Genomic DNA, 15,819 nt, shown 5'->3' on the forward strand with positions numbered 1-15,819 from the left:
TTAGACATAATGCTATTGTACACTTACTAGACTGTAGTTTAGTGCAGACATAGCTTTAATAAGCACTGAGAAACCAAAAAACTATGTGATTTGGTTCATGGTGGTTTGTGTCTTTGTGGTGGTCTGGAACTGAACCTGCAGTATCTCCGAGGTGCTCTGTGCTTTGAAGATGTACTGTCTTCTGATGTGAAATCTGTACTCATTGGTTATCATTTTTATGTATGTATCATGTCATTTTTCTTAAGATACTTTGATATTGTTTTCTTATCTTTGGTTTTCAGCAGTTTTGTTATGATGTTTCTAGGTATAATTTTCTTTGTGTTTAGTGTTTTGGGGGACACTTATCTTGAATCTATAAATTTATCTCTTTCATCAAATTTGGGAAATTTTCAACCGTTACTTTTTCAAAATTTTTTTTGCTTCGGTTCCTTTCTCCTGTTCATCATGGCCTCCAGTTATACCTGTTAGACCTTTTTGTCCCACAAATCTTTGGGGCTTTTCTCTTTTAAGTCTTTTATTCTGTACATTCTTTAAAATAGGTCATTTTTACTCCTGTATATTCATGTTTGAATTTACTAATTCCTTTGTCATTTCTATTCTGTCATTGAGCCCATCAGTGACTTTCCTATTTCAAACATTTCATTTTCCTGTTCTAGAATTCTTTCCTTTTTTTTTTTTAAAAAAAGTAGTTTCCACTTCCCTGGGAAGAATTCTTGTCTTGTGCTCATTTCAGGTGTGTTTTCCTTTACATTATGATACACAGTTATAACTGGTTTATAGCATTTGGTAATTCCAGCCTTTGGATTGTCTTGAGCTTGGCACCCATTGATTGTCTTTTCCATGGAGGATTGGAGACATTTTCCTGATCTGTATGTATGTTGAGTGATTTTTGGATTGTATCCGGGACACGAAATGAAATCTTCTGGAGGATGTGGCAATTTTTATTTTAGCATGTAATGAACCTATTCAGATCCGGACTGTAAGTTCCATCTTACATTCTGTGGAAACCTTGGTTCAGGTTGCTGAGTCTTTTCTGTGCTGGTTTGGGTCTATTGCACACACATACAGCTTAGGGGTCAAGCTGAAATCTGTCTGAGTCTATACACAGAATTAGAGGGTTTAGTTCCTCAAACTCCCCTCTCTGGGATTCCATCTATATTCTCTCCATCCTTCAGGAGCTTATTTTCCTGTCTTCTGAAGCAGAAAGTTTCTATAAAACTTTAGCCACGTGCCTGGGAATGCAGTATCCTAGGCTGGGGCATTCCCTCGGGGCAGAGGTGTACCAGGAAGCCTCAGTCATTTGGGTAGCTTCTCCAGGTTTTTAGTCCCCTTCACAAGCTGCCTGATTTTGTTTAGTTTTCAGCATCCTCAGGTAGCTGTCTTTTTGTGTTTTGTCTAAAGGTTTTTATTTGTAATTAGTAGGAAAGATGGGCTGTAGTGGGCTTATTCTGTCACAGTAGAACCAGAATTCCAGTCGGTTAATTGTGTGTTTTGGGGGGCTGTGCTGGGTCTCATTGAGGCGCACAGGCTCTAGAGTGTGCAGGCTCCGTAGTTGTGGTGCATGGGATAATTTGCCCCTCAGCGTGTCGTATCTTAGTTCCCTGATCAGGGTTCAAACCTGTGTCCTCTGCATTGGAAGGCAGATCCTTAACCACTGGACCACCAGAGAAGTCCCTAGTTGGTTAATTTTTAATCATAGCTTGGTGAAGGTCAGAGATTTGAGTTTGATTCCTACCTTTGCTGTTTATAGTCTGCCATTTTTAATAGAAACTCTAGTTTTTTTCATTTGGCAAAAAAAAATCTGGGACTTCTCTGATGGTCTACTGGTTAAGAATCCACTGTCCAGTGCAGGGGACCCAGGTTCAGTCCCTGGTCTGGGAAGATTCCATATGCCTTGGGGCAACTTAAGCCTGTGCACCACAACTGGTGAACCCCCATGCCACCCCAATGAGAAGCCCACCCCCCGCAGCTAGAGAGCAAGCCCGCCACTCCCCACAGGTAGAGGGTAACCCCGCCACTCCCCGCAGGTAGAGAGCAACCCCGCCACCCCCCGCAGCTACCCCCCTTAACTAGAGAATAACCCCGCCACCCCCCACAGCTAGAGAGCAACCCCGCCACCCCCCGCACCTAGAGAAAGCCCACCTGCAGCACCGGAGACCCAGTGCGGCTGGGTATATATAAAGGAAATTTAAAAATTGGGATGTGAGTTCTTGCTCTGTTCCTCCCTGGGGCTGTGTGGAGCAGGTGCGATAATGGATGTGAAGTGATCTGAGAATTGAGGTTTGTATTCAAGTGGTGACATCCCTGCTGTGTGTGTGCCTGTGCGTGTGTGTAAGGTGTTCACTGTTTCTTCCTGGCCACCTCCCTGGCAGTGGCATGAGCACTGACTTTCTGTCTGTCTCTCTAGGCTCTTCCCGGACCTCACTACTACACATGGGGGGACCATGGCGGCATCATCATGGCCATTGCCCAGGGCATGGAAACCAACGAGCTGAAGTAAGTGTCTCCGTGGAGCCTTAAAAAAATGCTATTGAAATACAGTTGATTGATTTACAATGTTATGTCTGTTTCAGGTGTGCAGCAGTTATACATATATACATATATATAAGTTATATATATTCTTTTTTTATATTCTTTTGCATTATAGGTTATTATAAAATAGTGAGTACAGTAAGGCCCCTACATATGAACAAGTTGCACGTTCTGAGAGCAGTTTGTTCCTAAGTCCAGCAAAGTTAGCCTCGGTATACCCAACTAACACAGCCGGCTATTTAGCACTGTATTATAATAGGTCTCTGACACTTTTCCTACAAGTAATACATAAAAAGCAAACACAAAAATGAAGACCGCATTTTAAGTCTTACAGTTTAGTACCTTGAAAAGCACAGTAGTGCGGTACAGCAGCTGGCATACAGGGGCTGGCATCGAGTGAACAGGCAAGAAGAGTTACCAGCTGGAGGAGGGAGAGGAGGTGGGAGATGGTGGAGCTGAAGGATCGTCAGCAACAGGAGACGGAGGGCGAGCTGCAATTTCATTCATGCCTGATGTTGATGGCTCAGGTTCTGGTTCCTTAATGGAACCACGTGCATTTTCGCATCTTTGAAAGTTCGCAACTCGAAGGTTTGTATGTAGGGGACTTACTGTATCGTTGCCTGTTCTATGCCGTAGGTCCTTGTTGTTTATTTTATGCAAAGTAATGTGTGTATTTTAATCCCAAAGTCCTAATTTATCCCTGCTCCTGCTTTGGGAACTATAAATTTGTTCTCTGTGTCTATGAGTCGGTTTCTGTCTTGTAAATAAGTTCGTTGGTATCATTTTTAGAGTCTAGGTATAAGTGATATCATACAATATTTATCTTTCTCTCTTTGGCTTACTTCACTTAGTATGATTAATTTCTGGATTTTTTGATGAAGCTTTTTAACATCATACTGTTCTTCCCGAAATTTAACTCTGTGATTATAAGTGGATTATTTGTTTCACTGGTTATTGAGTGCATGATTTGTGACTAAGGAGATTATTTAAACTTTTCTTGTTTATAAAGTGGGACTGAAAATCCGCCCTTCCTATCTCAGAGAGGAACAAAATAAATAATTTTATTGATTTGAAAAAGTGCAGCTCTATATTATAAAATATAAGGTAATAATGACTAAAAAATTAATTGGAGGCTCTTCAATTTGTCTTTCTTAGCTTTGTGTGTGACAGTTATTCATAGAATGAGTAATAATAATAATTAATAGTACATGAGTAATAATTTCAGGAATGCATGTTATTTGATAACCAGGTGACTTTTACTTTGATAACCTTTGGTTCTGGGGTTTTTAAAGATAGACCTGCAAAGGACATTTGGGGTTAATGGCTTCATTTTATAGATGAGAAAATAGAGGCTCAGAAAGTACAGTACCTTGCTCTAGATCCCCTCTTAGTTCATAACAGGCAAGACTAGCATTCAGGTCTTTAAATTACATTCTGTATTATTTGTGGTACATTCCTCTGAAAAGCAAAAATGTCAAGAGTTAGTTACTTTTTCCTTCTTGAATCTGATGTTATCAGAACCAGTTCTTATATTACTTTTGTCCGAGTTGTGTCAAATGTTAATTTTGTCAAGATTAGGTGGGGGTAGACTAGCTCTCACTTCTTCTTGTTATGGGGCCTGAATTCATGAGACAGATTGCTGGAGGAGGAGGAGAGGGCTTCTATAATCATCTCATTTAATGCAAGGAAGAAAGCCTTCTTTTCCTTTACTCCTTTTAGAAGTAGGACCAGCAGCAATACAGAGAGGTGGGCAGTTTGAAAAAAGAGATCTTAACAGCTGGTTTCTTTCTCTTGAGGGTAGTTGGACTTGTGCTGAGCAGCCTGGCCTCCAAGAAACAGGGAGAAACAAAGTCCTGGCATTCTGCCGTTCACCCGGCTGTTCTCTGGTCCATGCAGCTCTGGTCAGAGGCTCTTTAGAGCCAGGAGTCAGAAGAAGCCCTCTTTGTACGCAGCATGCTGTGTCCACGTTCAGATTGATGTTTGTAAAGAGGAGGACAGTCAGAGGGCACCTGCTTCCTGCATTCATGTCATCATTTATTTATCCATTAATTTTTCTGTAGCTTGTATTTTTTTTTTCCTTTTGGCCATGCCATGTGGCATGCAAGATCTTAGTTCCCTGACCAGGGATCAAACCCATGCCTCCTGCATTGGGAGCATGGAGTCTTAACCACTGGGCAACCAGGGAAGTCCCTGTTTATCCGTTAATTTATTAATTCCCATCTCACACATTTCTCAAGCACTGATGGTGCTGGGTGACGTGTGTCTAAAGAGAAATAGGATGTTTTCCTCCACTCTCAGGGAGTTCATCCTCTAGTGCTAAGATACATAAGTACACAATGTGACATCCAGGACACTCTGGGAGGAGTATGGTAGGGGACTTCCGTGGTAGTTTGACCACCTGGGAATGCATTTCATTCTGTGTGTGGCAGTCAGACTGCAGAGACACACTTCTGATTTTCCCCGTTTAACTCTTCTCCAGACTGTATTTGCATTCCAAACTAGCTTTTCTGAAGCAGTTAACGTGATTCTGGTCCTCTTACACCATCTGTCGGTGCATATGTGCTCAGGGAACGCAGAGTCATTGCTCGCTAGCTGCAGCAAAACACGATCAGGAAATGAGACCTGCTGCCAGAAGATCACAGTGCCCGCTGCCGACATTGAACAGTGCCTCTGGGGTCGTAGACATGTGGGAGATGGGCTCTCTAGTGTTCCTTTGTTTGCCCAGCTCATTTGGAGGTGTCTGTAGGTATGGTTCAAATAACGCGTTTGCAAATTGAGAATATGTTCAGGCCTCCTATTGACAGGTGCATGTGTCCCAAATATCAGTCTGAGCTGGGCCAAAACCTGTGTAGTGCAGCCACCTGGCATTTGTATGTTGCTCACAGAGCTTTTTTTTCCCCTTGCTTCTCCTGTTGCTCTGCTTTTGACCTGTGTGCTATCCACCTCATCAGAAGAGAAGCAGAAAATCCTATTGTAATTAGTTCAGATCTTTAAACCACGTGAATGGAGGCTCCTTCTGACTCAACTGGACTTCTGTTGCTGGTCTAGGGCTTCAGACCCTTCTAAATCTGGTATCCCCAGCCAAGACCTTGGCTCCCTGCTTCGCATCTCATGACATTTATCAACAGCTGTCTCGTTGATTTGGCATTCATCATGTACTGCCTCCATTTGTTAGTTACCTTTTCATCATATGCCTGAATTCCTCAACTCATTAACACGGTCTTTGTAGACAAGGCTTTCTATTCTACGCAGGCTAGCAGGCACTTAGTAAATGTTTGATTGTTCGATAAATAGGTCATGCACACTTAGTGTTCCAGTGCTGCTTAATTTTTTTCCCGGTTAATAAAACTGGAAGGGGTGGGGTAGCATAACAGTCTTACAAACCCCTGGGGATCGGGGGCAGTTCTGTGGTATTCTGTGGTAAATGACAATCCCTGGAACACAAATGTGCATGGCGGGGGCCCCCAGATGTCTGCAGCCTGCTGAGAATGTGACTGTTAGGAGTTCAGGTTCACGCTGGACAGAAACTGAACATATTTCTGTTAGGCATCATTTTAGGTCAGTTGCACAAACATTTGTTGAATATCCGTGAGAAGCCAGTTGTTGTTCTAGGAAGAGAGGATACAGAGGTTAGTGAGGCATCCTTTGGGAGCCGGCCAGCCCCACTGTGGCTCTGAGGTGTTTCTGAACCAGCTGGAGGGAGAGACACAAAGCTTACCCAACCTTAGGGAGTAAGGGTTAACATCTAACTTTAGTAAGAGGTTTAGTGGAACAGAGGTTGGAACCTTTCTTAATGTAAGAATTAAGTTTAGGTGGTTTTTTTTTTTTTAATTATTCATATCTTTCTCTCCCTAATTAGCACAGCTAACTAAGAGTTTACAGTTACTTGTTTCATCTTCTGCTGAGATTCTCCACTGAGGCTGTTTTCTTTGTTGTTAATTGAAATTGAGAGTAAGAAGAGGAACAGTTTGTTTTTGCTCCTGCATGCCTGAAATGAGTAAATAGGAACTTCTTCTGGGAGTCCCTTACCCCTTCATTCTGCATGCTGTCACCGTGACCCTGCTCAGGGGTTTGTGGGTCAGAGAGGGCGGGTGTTGTGTTTTTACACTCTGACCAAAAACAAACCCAAACCCTAGCTTGTCGGTCTAATCTAGAGGGACACAATCAGTTTTGTTTCTTCCTGGTGGTTCGCCTATCAGCATAAGGATATTATTAGTAGTTACTAATAATACCTTGGACGTTCCCCAAAGCTTCTTTCCTCATAGGAGATTTCAGATTTCATAGGGTTTCCCTCTGTGAGTCCTGAAAAGCCACTGCAAAGACTCCGCCCAGCAGAGCAGCTTTCTTTTCTAGACCTGAGTTCTGGAAGCAGCCCCACAGTTCCAGAATGTGGGAGGTGGCAGATAACCAGTTTGTTTGGTTGTAGAACCTGATCTCATAGTAACTTTGATGGTTGAGTCACCCCCACTTGATTTTCACCATGTGATTTCTTCAGCCCCTTGAGTTATAGAGGAAGAGGTGTTCTTATCAGTCTTTAACTGTTGAGAAACTGACAAATGGGGTTAATATGTATATATATAAAATGCAGTTCATTTAATTTCCTTTAACATGAAATATTAATTAATGCCCTTCTGTGTGCTAGGGGCAGAAAAGTGAGTAAGAAGTCTTATTCCTGATAAATGGTAGCTGTCATAGAAGATACTGAAAAATCAGGTCATTAAATAAGTAGGTATGTTACCGAACCAAATTTGGGTCTGTTCACCCATCTACTGACATTGGGTTGTGGTGAAGGAAAGAGCAGCATTTATTGTAAGGCATCAGACAAGGAGTCCAGGACAACCAGTGCTCAAAAAGCTTGAGCTCCCTGATGGGTTTCAGGAGAGCATTTTTAAAAAAAATTTTTATTTTGTGTAGGAGTATAGCTGATTAACAATATTGTGATAGTTTCAGGTGGACAATGAAGGGACTCAGTCATACATATTCCATTCTCCCCCAAAGTCTTTTCCCATCCAGGCTGCCACATAACATTGAGAAGAGTTCCCTGTGGTATACAGTTGGTCCTTGTTGGTTATCCATTTTAAATGTAGCAGTGTGTAAAGACCAGATGTGGCTTTCCTGGTGGCATTAGTGGTTAAGAATCTGCCTGCCAATGCAGGGGAGAAGAGATGCAGGTTTGATCCCTGGATCAGGAAATGGCAACCCACTCCAGTATTTTTGCCTGGAGAACTGCATGGACAGAGGAGCTTGCTGGGCTATAGTCCATAGCGTTGAAAGAGTCGACATAACTGAGAACACATACACACACATACAGAGACAGACACACACACCTGCCCTGCGAAGTTCTCTGATTGCTTGATATTGAGGTAACAATGTGGTGTCACAGGGGTTCACATTATCCATCCTTAGGCTTCAGTAGCTATGCTCATTGTCATCAAGTTGTTAACATCTTCCATTTGGTGGTAGTTTTAGCATCTGTAAAACAGCTCAGGAAATGTGCATCAGATACTCTTATCTAGGTATTTCAGAAAGGAGCTGCAGCAGAGAACCGGGGGAAGGGGTTTGCCTGGGGAGGCATCATGGGGTCTTGCTGGGTTACAGGTATAAAGTACAGGGGAGTGCAGAGTCCTAGGGGAAACCACAGAAGGAGGGCCAGGCAGGCTTCTGGGAGGAGAGGAACCTTGGGCTGACACTTCAAGGGTAAATAACAATGCTGGGGTGCTGTCCCAGGGTCAGAAAGAGCTTTGCTGCTGCTGCTAAGTCACTTCAGTCGTGTCTGACTCTGTGTGACCCCATAGATGGAAGCCCACGAGGGTCCCCTGTCCCTGGGATTCTCCCGGCAAGAACACTGGAGTGGGTTGCCATTTCCTTCTCCAATGTGTGAAAGTGAAAAGTGAAAGTGAAGTCGCTCAGTCATGTCCGACCCTTAGCGACCCCAGGGACTGCAGCCTACCAGGCTCCTCCATCCATGGGATTTTCTAGGCAAGAGTACTGGAGTGGCTTGCCATTGCCTTCTCCGAGAAAGAGCTTTAGGGGAGACCAACATGAATCAGTGGAAGGTGCAAGTCTTCAGTGTTGATGGAATGTAGATCTCAGGGTGGATGTGTGAGGGTTGAGACCTGAGGTAGGTGTGTGAGAAGGGTCCAGGACCCCCCAGTACTTTTATGTGCTTTACCGGAGAGATTGGACTTGGCTTTGAAGTGATGGGGTCCCTTCAAGGGTTTTAAATAGGAGAATGACATGGCTTGTAGAGAAAGTTGGCTCTGGCAAGGTTAAGGAGCATGAATGTTTTAAAATTTTGATTTATTATTTATTTTTGGCCATGCTGGGTCTTTGTTGCTGCACAGGCTCTCCTCTAGTTGGGGTGAGCAGGAGCTACTTTCTAATTGCAGTGCCTGGGCTTCTCATTGCTGTGGCTTCTTTGATTGAGGAGCATGGGCTGTGGAGCTCAAGGGCTCAGTAACTGGCTCCTGAGCTCTAGAGCACAGGCTCAACGTTGTGGTTCATGGGCTTAGTTGCTCCGAGGCATGTGGAATCTTCTCAGACCAGGGATCGAACCCATGTCCCCTGCATTGATAGATGGATTCTTTACCATTGAGCCACCAGGGAAACCCAGGAACATGAATTTTCAAAGGGCAAAGACTGGAGGTGAGAGATGTTGCTTAGATGGGGACCAAGCATTTTCAGGACTAAGCCTGTAGAAGTTGCTTTTTGACCAGACAGTTTGCAGGGGCTGGGGGCAGGGGGTGACAGGTCAAGATGACCATGTCATTCACAGAAAAGCAGAGGAAAAGGAGTCGGCTGGAAAGACTGGGGGATGAGTGCAGATGAGGACAGGATGAACTGACATGGCTGTGGGATGTCCACAGGGAGATACGCAGCAGGAATCTGGCAACATTACATCTTCTAGTTCTGTCTTCCGCCATCTATTGCAAGAATTGCCTGTCATCAGTGATGGATGATCACCCAGTCTTTGCTTGAATAATTCTAGTGATGGAGACTTCGCCAAATTGAAAAATAAAAAGCTTCCGTTTCACCTTGGGACAATTTGTTGTTCATGTGTTCACGCACTCTATTTATCCATCCCCTTACAAGTGGAAATTCTCAGGTCAGAGAGAGCCTAAATCTTCCTCACTCTCATTTCTATGCGGTAGGCTCAGCTCTGCTTCCAAGAGACTCACCCAACAGGTATTTCCTCTTTTGCTGAAAGCCTTTCAGATGCTTGAGGATCCCTCCCTGTTCTCCGGAGAGCCCGTCCATGGCAGACAGCCCCAGTTCCTTACCTCCAGTGCGTAGGATCCTGAATCTGCACCCTCTAGGTTCTCCCTTGGGTCCTTCTCACACTATCAGGGCTTAAGATGAGGGGGCCTGGTCTGCCTCCAGCGGCCTGAAACACATATCCCATTGGCATTGATACCCACATGATCCTAGAGACTTGATTTCTGTTAATGAAAACCTAAAACTGTTTTTACCCTTTGAGAGCCTTGTCAAGCTGGTAGCTTCTACTATATTATGTTTTTAATTGAGATATCCTTTATACACCATGAGATGCTCTTATCTTAAATACACCATTTCATCCATTCTGAAGGTTGCATGTCAAGATGGAGAACTTTTCCATCATCCCAGAAAATATCCACATGCCCCTCTGCAGTCAGTACTGTCCCCTCAGCCCACTGCCACGAATATCCTTATGAAAAGTACACCCTTATCATTACCTTGTTCTCGAATCAAGAATTAACCCCGAGAAAAAGAAACAGGGTTCGTTTGTTGTGACTTGTGTGTGAAACCGTGTGCATTCCCAGCTCCACTTTCCTTTGTATCTAAGTTCTCTCAAATCAGCTGTTTCATAGTCCATTCTTGAAACCACTTTTTCTTCTTAAGGGAAATAAAACTACTTTTTTCTCATCTAGTTTTGAGATCTTTATCTGTTCTCATGGTTCTTTTTAGAGATTATTTAAAGGAACTTTGCAATCATTCCTTTAAATCTTTCAGTTCCCTCAAATGTGCTTCATTTCATATTCATTTTCCTTTAACTTCCTTTTTTTCCCTGCTTTGTCCAGTTTGAAGATCATTCTCCTTAATAAAGATAAACCCAACATAGAAATTGACTAACCTCTTCTGCTTTTCCCTGTCATTGCTATTTATACCATTAAACATCAGATAGATGATCCCATTCCATTCTGATTCTTTTTAGAACTTGCTGGGTAACCAACCCATGTCCCACTGCCCACTAATCTGCCAATTATTTTGGTAATTTGAAGCATTATCTTTGGCTTAGTTTGAGCTTGAGCTGTTTGGTCAATGTTCCTGCAGATTACTAGTGCGAAGAATTACAGCTAAAATTAATTAGCAGATTGCTACGGCTCTTTAAATTTTTGCCCTTGGTTATATGACTCTTTTCTCATCTTGAATATGTTCCTTAAAAGTCTGAGCTCATCAGGGCCTTTCTGTGGAACCATGGATTTGTGTTTTGAGTTTCTACCCCTGCATCCCTTATTTAGTGGATCTTGGTTATATTATATTATCATCATCATTGTGTATGTAGTCTCATCTTTTTGAGAGTTTTGGCCATGAGATTATGTCTGTATTTTATTTGAATGTTTTGAATTCTCCTTTCCTCAGGGCGGAGGCCCTCCGTCCTCTTCCATGCCTGTTAGGAATATAAAGATGTCTTGGTTTGTTTTCTTGCAAGGTTCTTGTCATTTTCACTTCACCAATGCAATTTCTCCTTCAGAGATCAGAATTCAGCCCAGAAAAGATGTTCCCTTAACTGTTGAGCTGATGATGTGACTGCCCTTTCTGCAAAATTCTGAAAAAGCGCTGTTTTCTAAGGGCACAGTTTATTCTTAAAGCTGCACTCAGCCGAGCACCTGCTTTTAGTCTCAGTAATATGTTGTTGTCAGAGTCTGCTGGGAACTTCTCAAGAAATGGGATGATTCATTTCCTGAGGTTATCTTGGGTTCGAGGAGCTGTTCAGCAGAATTACCTACATGGTGTGCAAGTAGACAGACTTCCACTGTGATCACAGAGCAGAGGGATAGCTCCCATCGTGTTTGGTTGATAGACCGACTCTGCGGGTTCAGGTAGCTTTAAAGATGCTACTGAGCCTTTGGTTCCCAGGTGACACAGTGGTAAAGAATCTGCCTGCAGTTCAGGAGATGTAGGAGGAACAGGTTTGATTCTCGGGTTGGGAGGATCTCCTGGAGTAGGAAATGGCAACCCACTCCAGTATTCTAGCCTAGAAAATTTCATGGACAGAGGATTCTGGTGGGCTACTGCCCATGGGGTCTATAAGAGTCAGATGTGACTGAGCTTGAAAGCCTTTAGCTCATCACCCTGTCGCAAGAAGGAGACTTCTTGTTAACTTATCTCCTTATCTGCATCAGGTTAGCTTAAACCAGAAGCACATCAGCCGGAAGAGAATTTCTCCTCGGAGATCGCTCAGTCTCCTCTGCCCTGTCCCAACCCCACCCCCACCATGACCACGGTTTAACCCGTAGCCTTCTTGCATAAGTACCAGTTTTAGTAATCTCAAGAGGAAGTGCTTGAATTGAATGACGCAAAAAGATTTACATCAAGTATTAAGATCCTGAGTAAAAGTACAATCTCAAAAACTTGAGAAAAGTGAAAGAAAAGTTCTGTGTTTAAATTGGATTTCGGGGAGACCCAGTAGCTCTGTGATCCTAATTGAACCCACTCTAGTTGACAGGTTTCTTATGGTGAGCATCTCACCAGCTTGCCGGGTGATGAAGCCAATACCAGGCACGTTTTCCTCTCCTCCTCCTCTTTAAAACAAAAGTTAATTTAATCAATACATTGAATTCAGTGCTGCTTTTTTTCCCAAGAGGACTTGCACACTTTTTCTGATGTAGTCTGCCTTTTCTCAGGACACACTTTCATCCAACTTTTAATTTTTGAGACTATGGGGAAAGTTGTAAAAGTTGTATGAAAAAGTACGTTACCTTCACTTACACTTCATGTAATCATCACCAGTTGTTAATGTTTTGTTTGCTTTGCTTTTGTCATCTGTTTATCCTGTCTACCATCTTTCTATCCATCTATCCCTCCGTTTTGGGGGAAATCATTTGAAAAATAGTTGCAGATATTGTACCCCTTCATAGCTCGATACGCATATCTTAAATAAATAAAGGTCTTCTCCTACACAGTCAGAATGAGGTTATCATGCCCAAGCAAATGGCCATGAACTGAGTATGACTTATTTTGTTGTTCAGTCACCAAGTTGTGTCTGACTTTTCATAACCCAGTGGACTGCAGCATGCCAGGCTTCCCTATCCTTCACCATCTCCTGGAGTTTCAAGTTCATGTCCATTGAATTGGTGATGCCGTCCAATGCCAATGATGATGGCATTACTCTAAGTATTACTTGTAGGCTGTTATATTTTCTCAGTTGTCCTATATTATTTGTAGCTGTTGATTTTTTTTTTTTTCTCTAATCTAGGGTTCAGTCAGGGTTTACATTTGTCTTTAGTCTTTTTTTAATCTATAACAAGTCCTCTGCTTCTTGGGTTGTTCCGTTGGTTTTTGATAGCCTTGACGTTTTGAAGATTCCAGGCCAGTTGTCACATGGAACATTCCACATTGTCAATTCATCCAGTTGCATGGACTCTTGCCTAGATAATGCATCATGCTCAGTGCTTTATCTGAGAGGTACCTGATATCAGCTTGTCTTGTCCCACTTCGAGTGCTGCTAAACTTGCAAGAGTGTTAACTCCGATCATCCACTGTAAATTACATTTCCTCCTTTGCCGTGAGTGAGTTGGTGTCTTTAGACCATGTGGAAGCTCTGGCCCCCAGCATTCTTTCAGCCAGTGTTTCCGGCATCCAGAGGTAATCTTGTCTGACTTGGTTGTTGGAGTGGGGTTATAGCACAGTCACTTTTCTCTTTCTGTCATTGTTTTTTTTTTAACAGTTGTTAGGTAGTACAGTGATATAATAATTTCCCTTCTCTTCCCTTTTTTCTTTATCAAGTACAGACCCATGCCCTGTTTCATTCAGTGTATTATCTGTTACCATCATTTCTCTCTTTTTTAAGTTCACATTGTCCCAGCCTGGCCAGTTGGAGCCCCATGGAGCTGGCTCCTGTTTCCTTTCACATCGACAGCATCAATCTCTGAGCATTTCCACGCTTTCCAGCACAACCTTAAACTTCCCTGGTGTTATCCCGGGATCCGCTGCTGCCCCAAGGAGCCCCGGTTCCTGTTACAGGTGACTGTTATCTGGAAACCAAGGTCTTGGCCCCAGACTTTAACTGCAAGGATCCTCTTCTTCCATCTGGGCAGGTACAGCACCAATGAAGGGGAGACCTGGAAAACGTTCGTCTTCTCGGAGAACCCGCTGTTTGTGTACGGGCTCCTCACGGAGCCTGGCGAGAAGAGCACTGTCTTCACCATCTTCGGCTCCAACAAGGAGAACATCCACAGCTGGCTGATCCTCCAGGTCAATGCCACAAATGCCTTGGGTAAGCCCCTGCCTCCTTGGCCCTTTTTATGGAAGTACCTTTTTTTAAAGATTGGAGTGTGGTTGCTTTACAATGCTGTGTTAGTTTGTACTGTACAGCAAAGTGAATCAACTATTCGTGTACATAGATCTTCTCTTTTTTGGATTGACATGAGGTTAGATAGTTGCAGAAGGGTCTGTAATCCATTGAAGACAGCGCGTATACAGTAAGTGAGTGAGAGTCAGAGGCAGTTACTCAGGCCCTTCGTAACAGGGCCATGCGTTCTCTGTATCCTCATTTCCTGTGCAGTCGTGGGCACAGGCTGGGTTTAGGTGTATGTGTGCTGAACAGGTGAATGAATAAATGCTTGAAAACTATTCTTCCAAACTAGCAGTTCCAGTTTGGCACATTCAGTGGGTAACTGCTACGAATGGTGCAGCCTCCTCTCACAGCTGTCTGGGATCTCGTCTCCATCTGCTGGCCCAGGCCGAGGACCTGCCAGTAAGAAAGCAAGGAGAGTAAACCTCCGCAGCATCCTTCTTCCTTCTTGCCCCCACGTAACCCTGCCCTCTGCTCCTTCTCTGCCGTGGCTGCTGTTATTCTAGCTGCCTGGAATGCTCTGTGGGCTACCCATTCAATTTCTGCTAGTTGAAATCCTTTTCATGGATCAGGACCCAGTGCACTTGGCTGCTAATAACCCAACCAGACCTCTGCCCTCTTCTCTGTGTCCAGAGCGGACATGTACACTTCACACCTTGGATTATAGATTTGTATCTGCCATGCTTTGTGTGTCGTCTCTCATCAACTGGATCATAGGTCTTTAGGCATAAGAACCTGCTCTGTGCATCTTCTACCCACTAGACGGCCTGATAGCCTTACAGTCAGTAAGGGTTTAGTAAATGCTGATTGGGATGGCGTTGAGTTGATAGTAGTTCATCTGTTCCAGGCAGCGTTTAATCTAACCAAAGATGCACATGTAAAAAAGATATCAGTTCAGTTCAGTTCGGTTCAGTCGCTCAGTCATGTCCGACTCTCTGCGATCCCATGAATCACAGCACGCCAGGCCTCCCTATCCATCACCAACTCCCGGAGTTCACTCAAACTCATGTCCACAGAGTCGGTGATACCATCCAGCCATCTCCTTCTCGGTTGTCCCCTTCTCCTCCCGCCCCCAAACTTTCCCAGCATCAGAGTCTTTTCTATTGAGTCAACTCGTCGCATGAGGTGGCCAAAGTATTGCAGTTTCAGCTTTAGCATCAGTCCTTCCAATGAACACCCAGGATCGATCTCCCTTAGAATGGACTGGTTGGATCTCCTTGCAGTCCAAGGGACTCTCAAGAGTCTTCTCCAACACCACAGTTCAAAAGCATCAATTCTTCGGCGATCAGCTTTCTTCACAGTCCAACTCTCACATCCATACATGACCACGGGAAAGACCATAGCCTTGACTAGACGGACCTTTGTTGGCAAAGTAATGTCTCTGCTTTTTAATATATTATCAAGGTTGGTCATAACTTTCCTCCCAAGGAGTAAGCCTCTTTTAATTTCATGGCTGCAGTCAGCATCTGCAGTGATTTTGGAGCCCAAAAAAATAAAGTCTGACACTGTTTCCACTGTTTTTCCATCTATTTCCCATGAAGTGATGGGACCAGATGCCATGATCTTTGTTTTCTGAATGTTGAGCTTCAAGTCAACCTTTTAACTCTCCTCTTTCACTTTCATCAAGAGGCTTTTGAGTTCCTCTTCACTTTCTGCCATAAGGGTAGTGTCATCTGCATATCTGAGATTATTGATATTTCTTCCAGCAATCTTGATTCCAGCTTGTGCTTCTT

General features: G+C 43.5%; 1 protein-coding gene across 2 annotated transcripts in view; it reads left to right on the plus strand.

The window, feature by feature from the left end:
- The window catches only part of SORL1 (sortilin related receptor 1), a 200,936-nt gene that overhangs the window by 74,633 nt on the left and 110,484 nt on the right, over window positions 1-15,819 (plus strand). For both annotated transcript variants that reach the window (XM_088843032.1, XM_055423238.2), the window contains exons 12-13: window positions 2,408-2,496; window positions 13,830-14,008. In XM_088843032.1, coding sequence (XP_088699158.1) covers window positions 2,408-2,496; window positions 13,830-14,008 — 268 coding nt within the window. The remainder of the gene's footprint in view (window positions 1-2,407; window positions 2,497-13,829; window positions 14,009-15,819) is intronic.

Source organism: Moschus berezovskii, chromosome 14 (assembly GCF_049115385.1).
Source record: "Moschus berezovskii isolate FMDL1 chromosome 14, NW_MosBer_1.0, whole genome shotgun sequence".
In the NCBI taxonomy this organism is placed as follows: Eukaryota; Metazoa; Chordata; class Mammalia; order Artiodactyla; family Moschidae; genus Moschus; species Moschus berezovskii.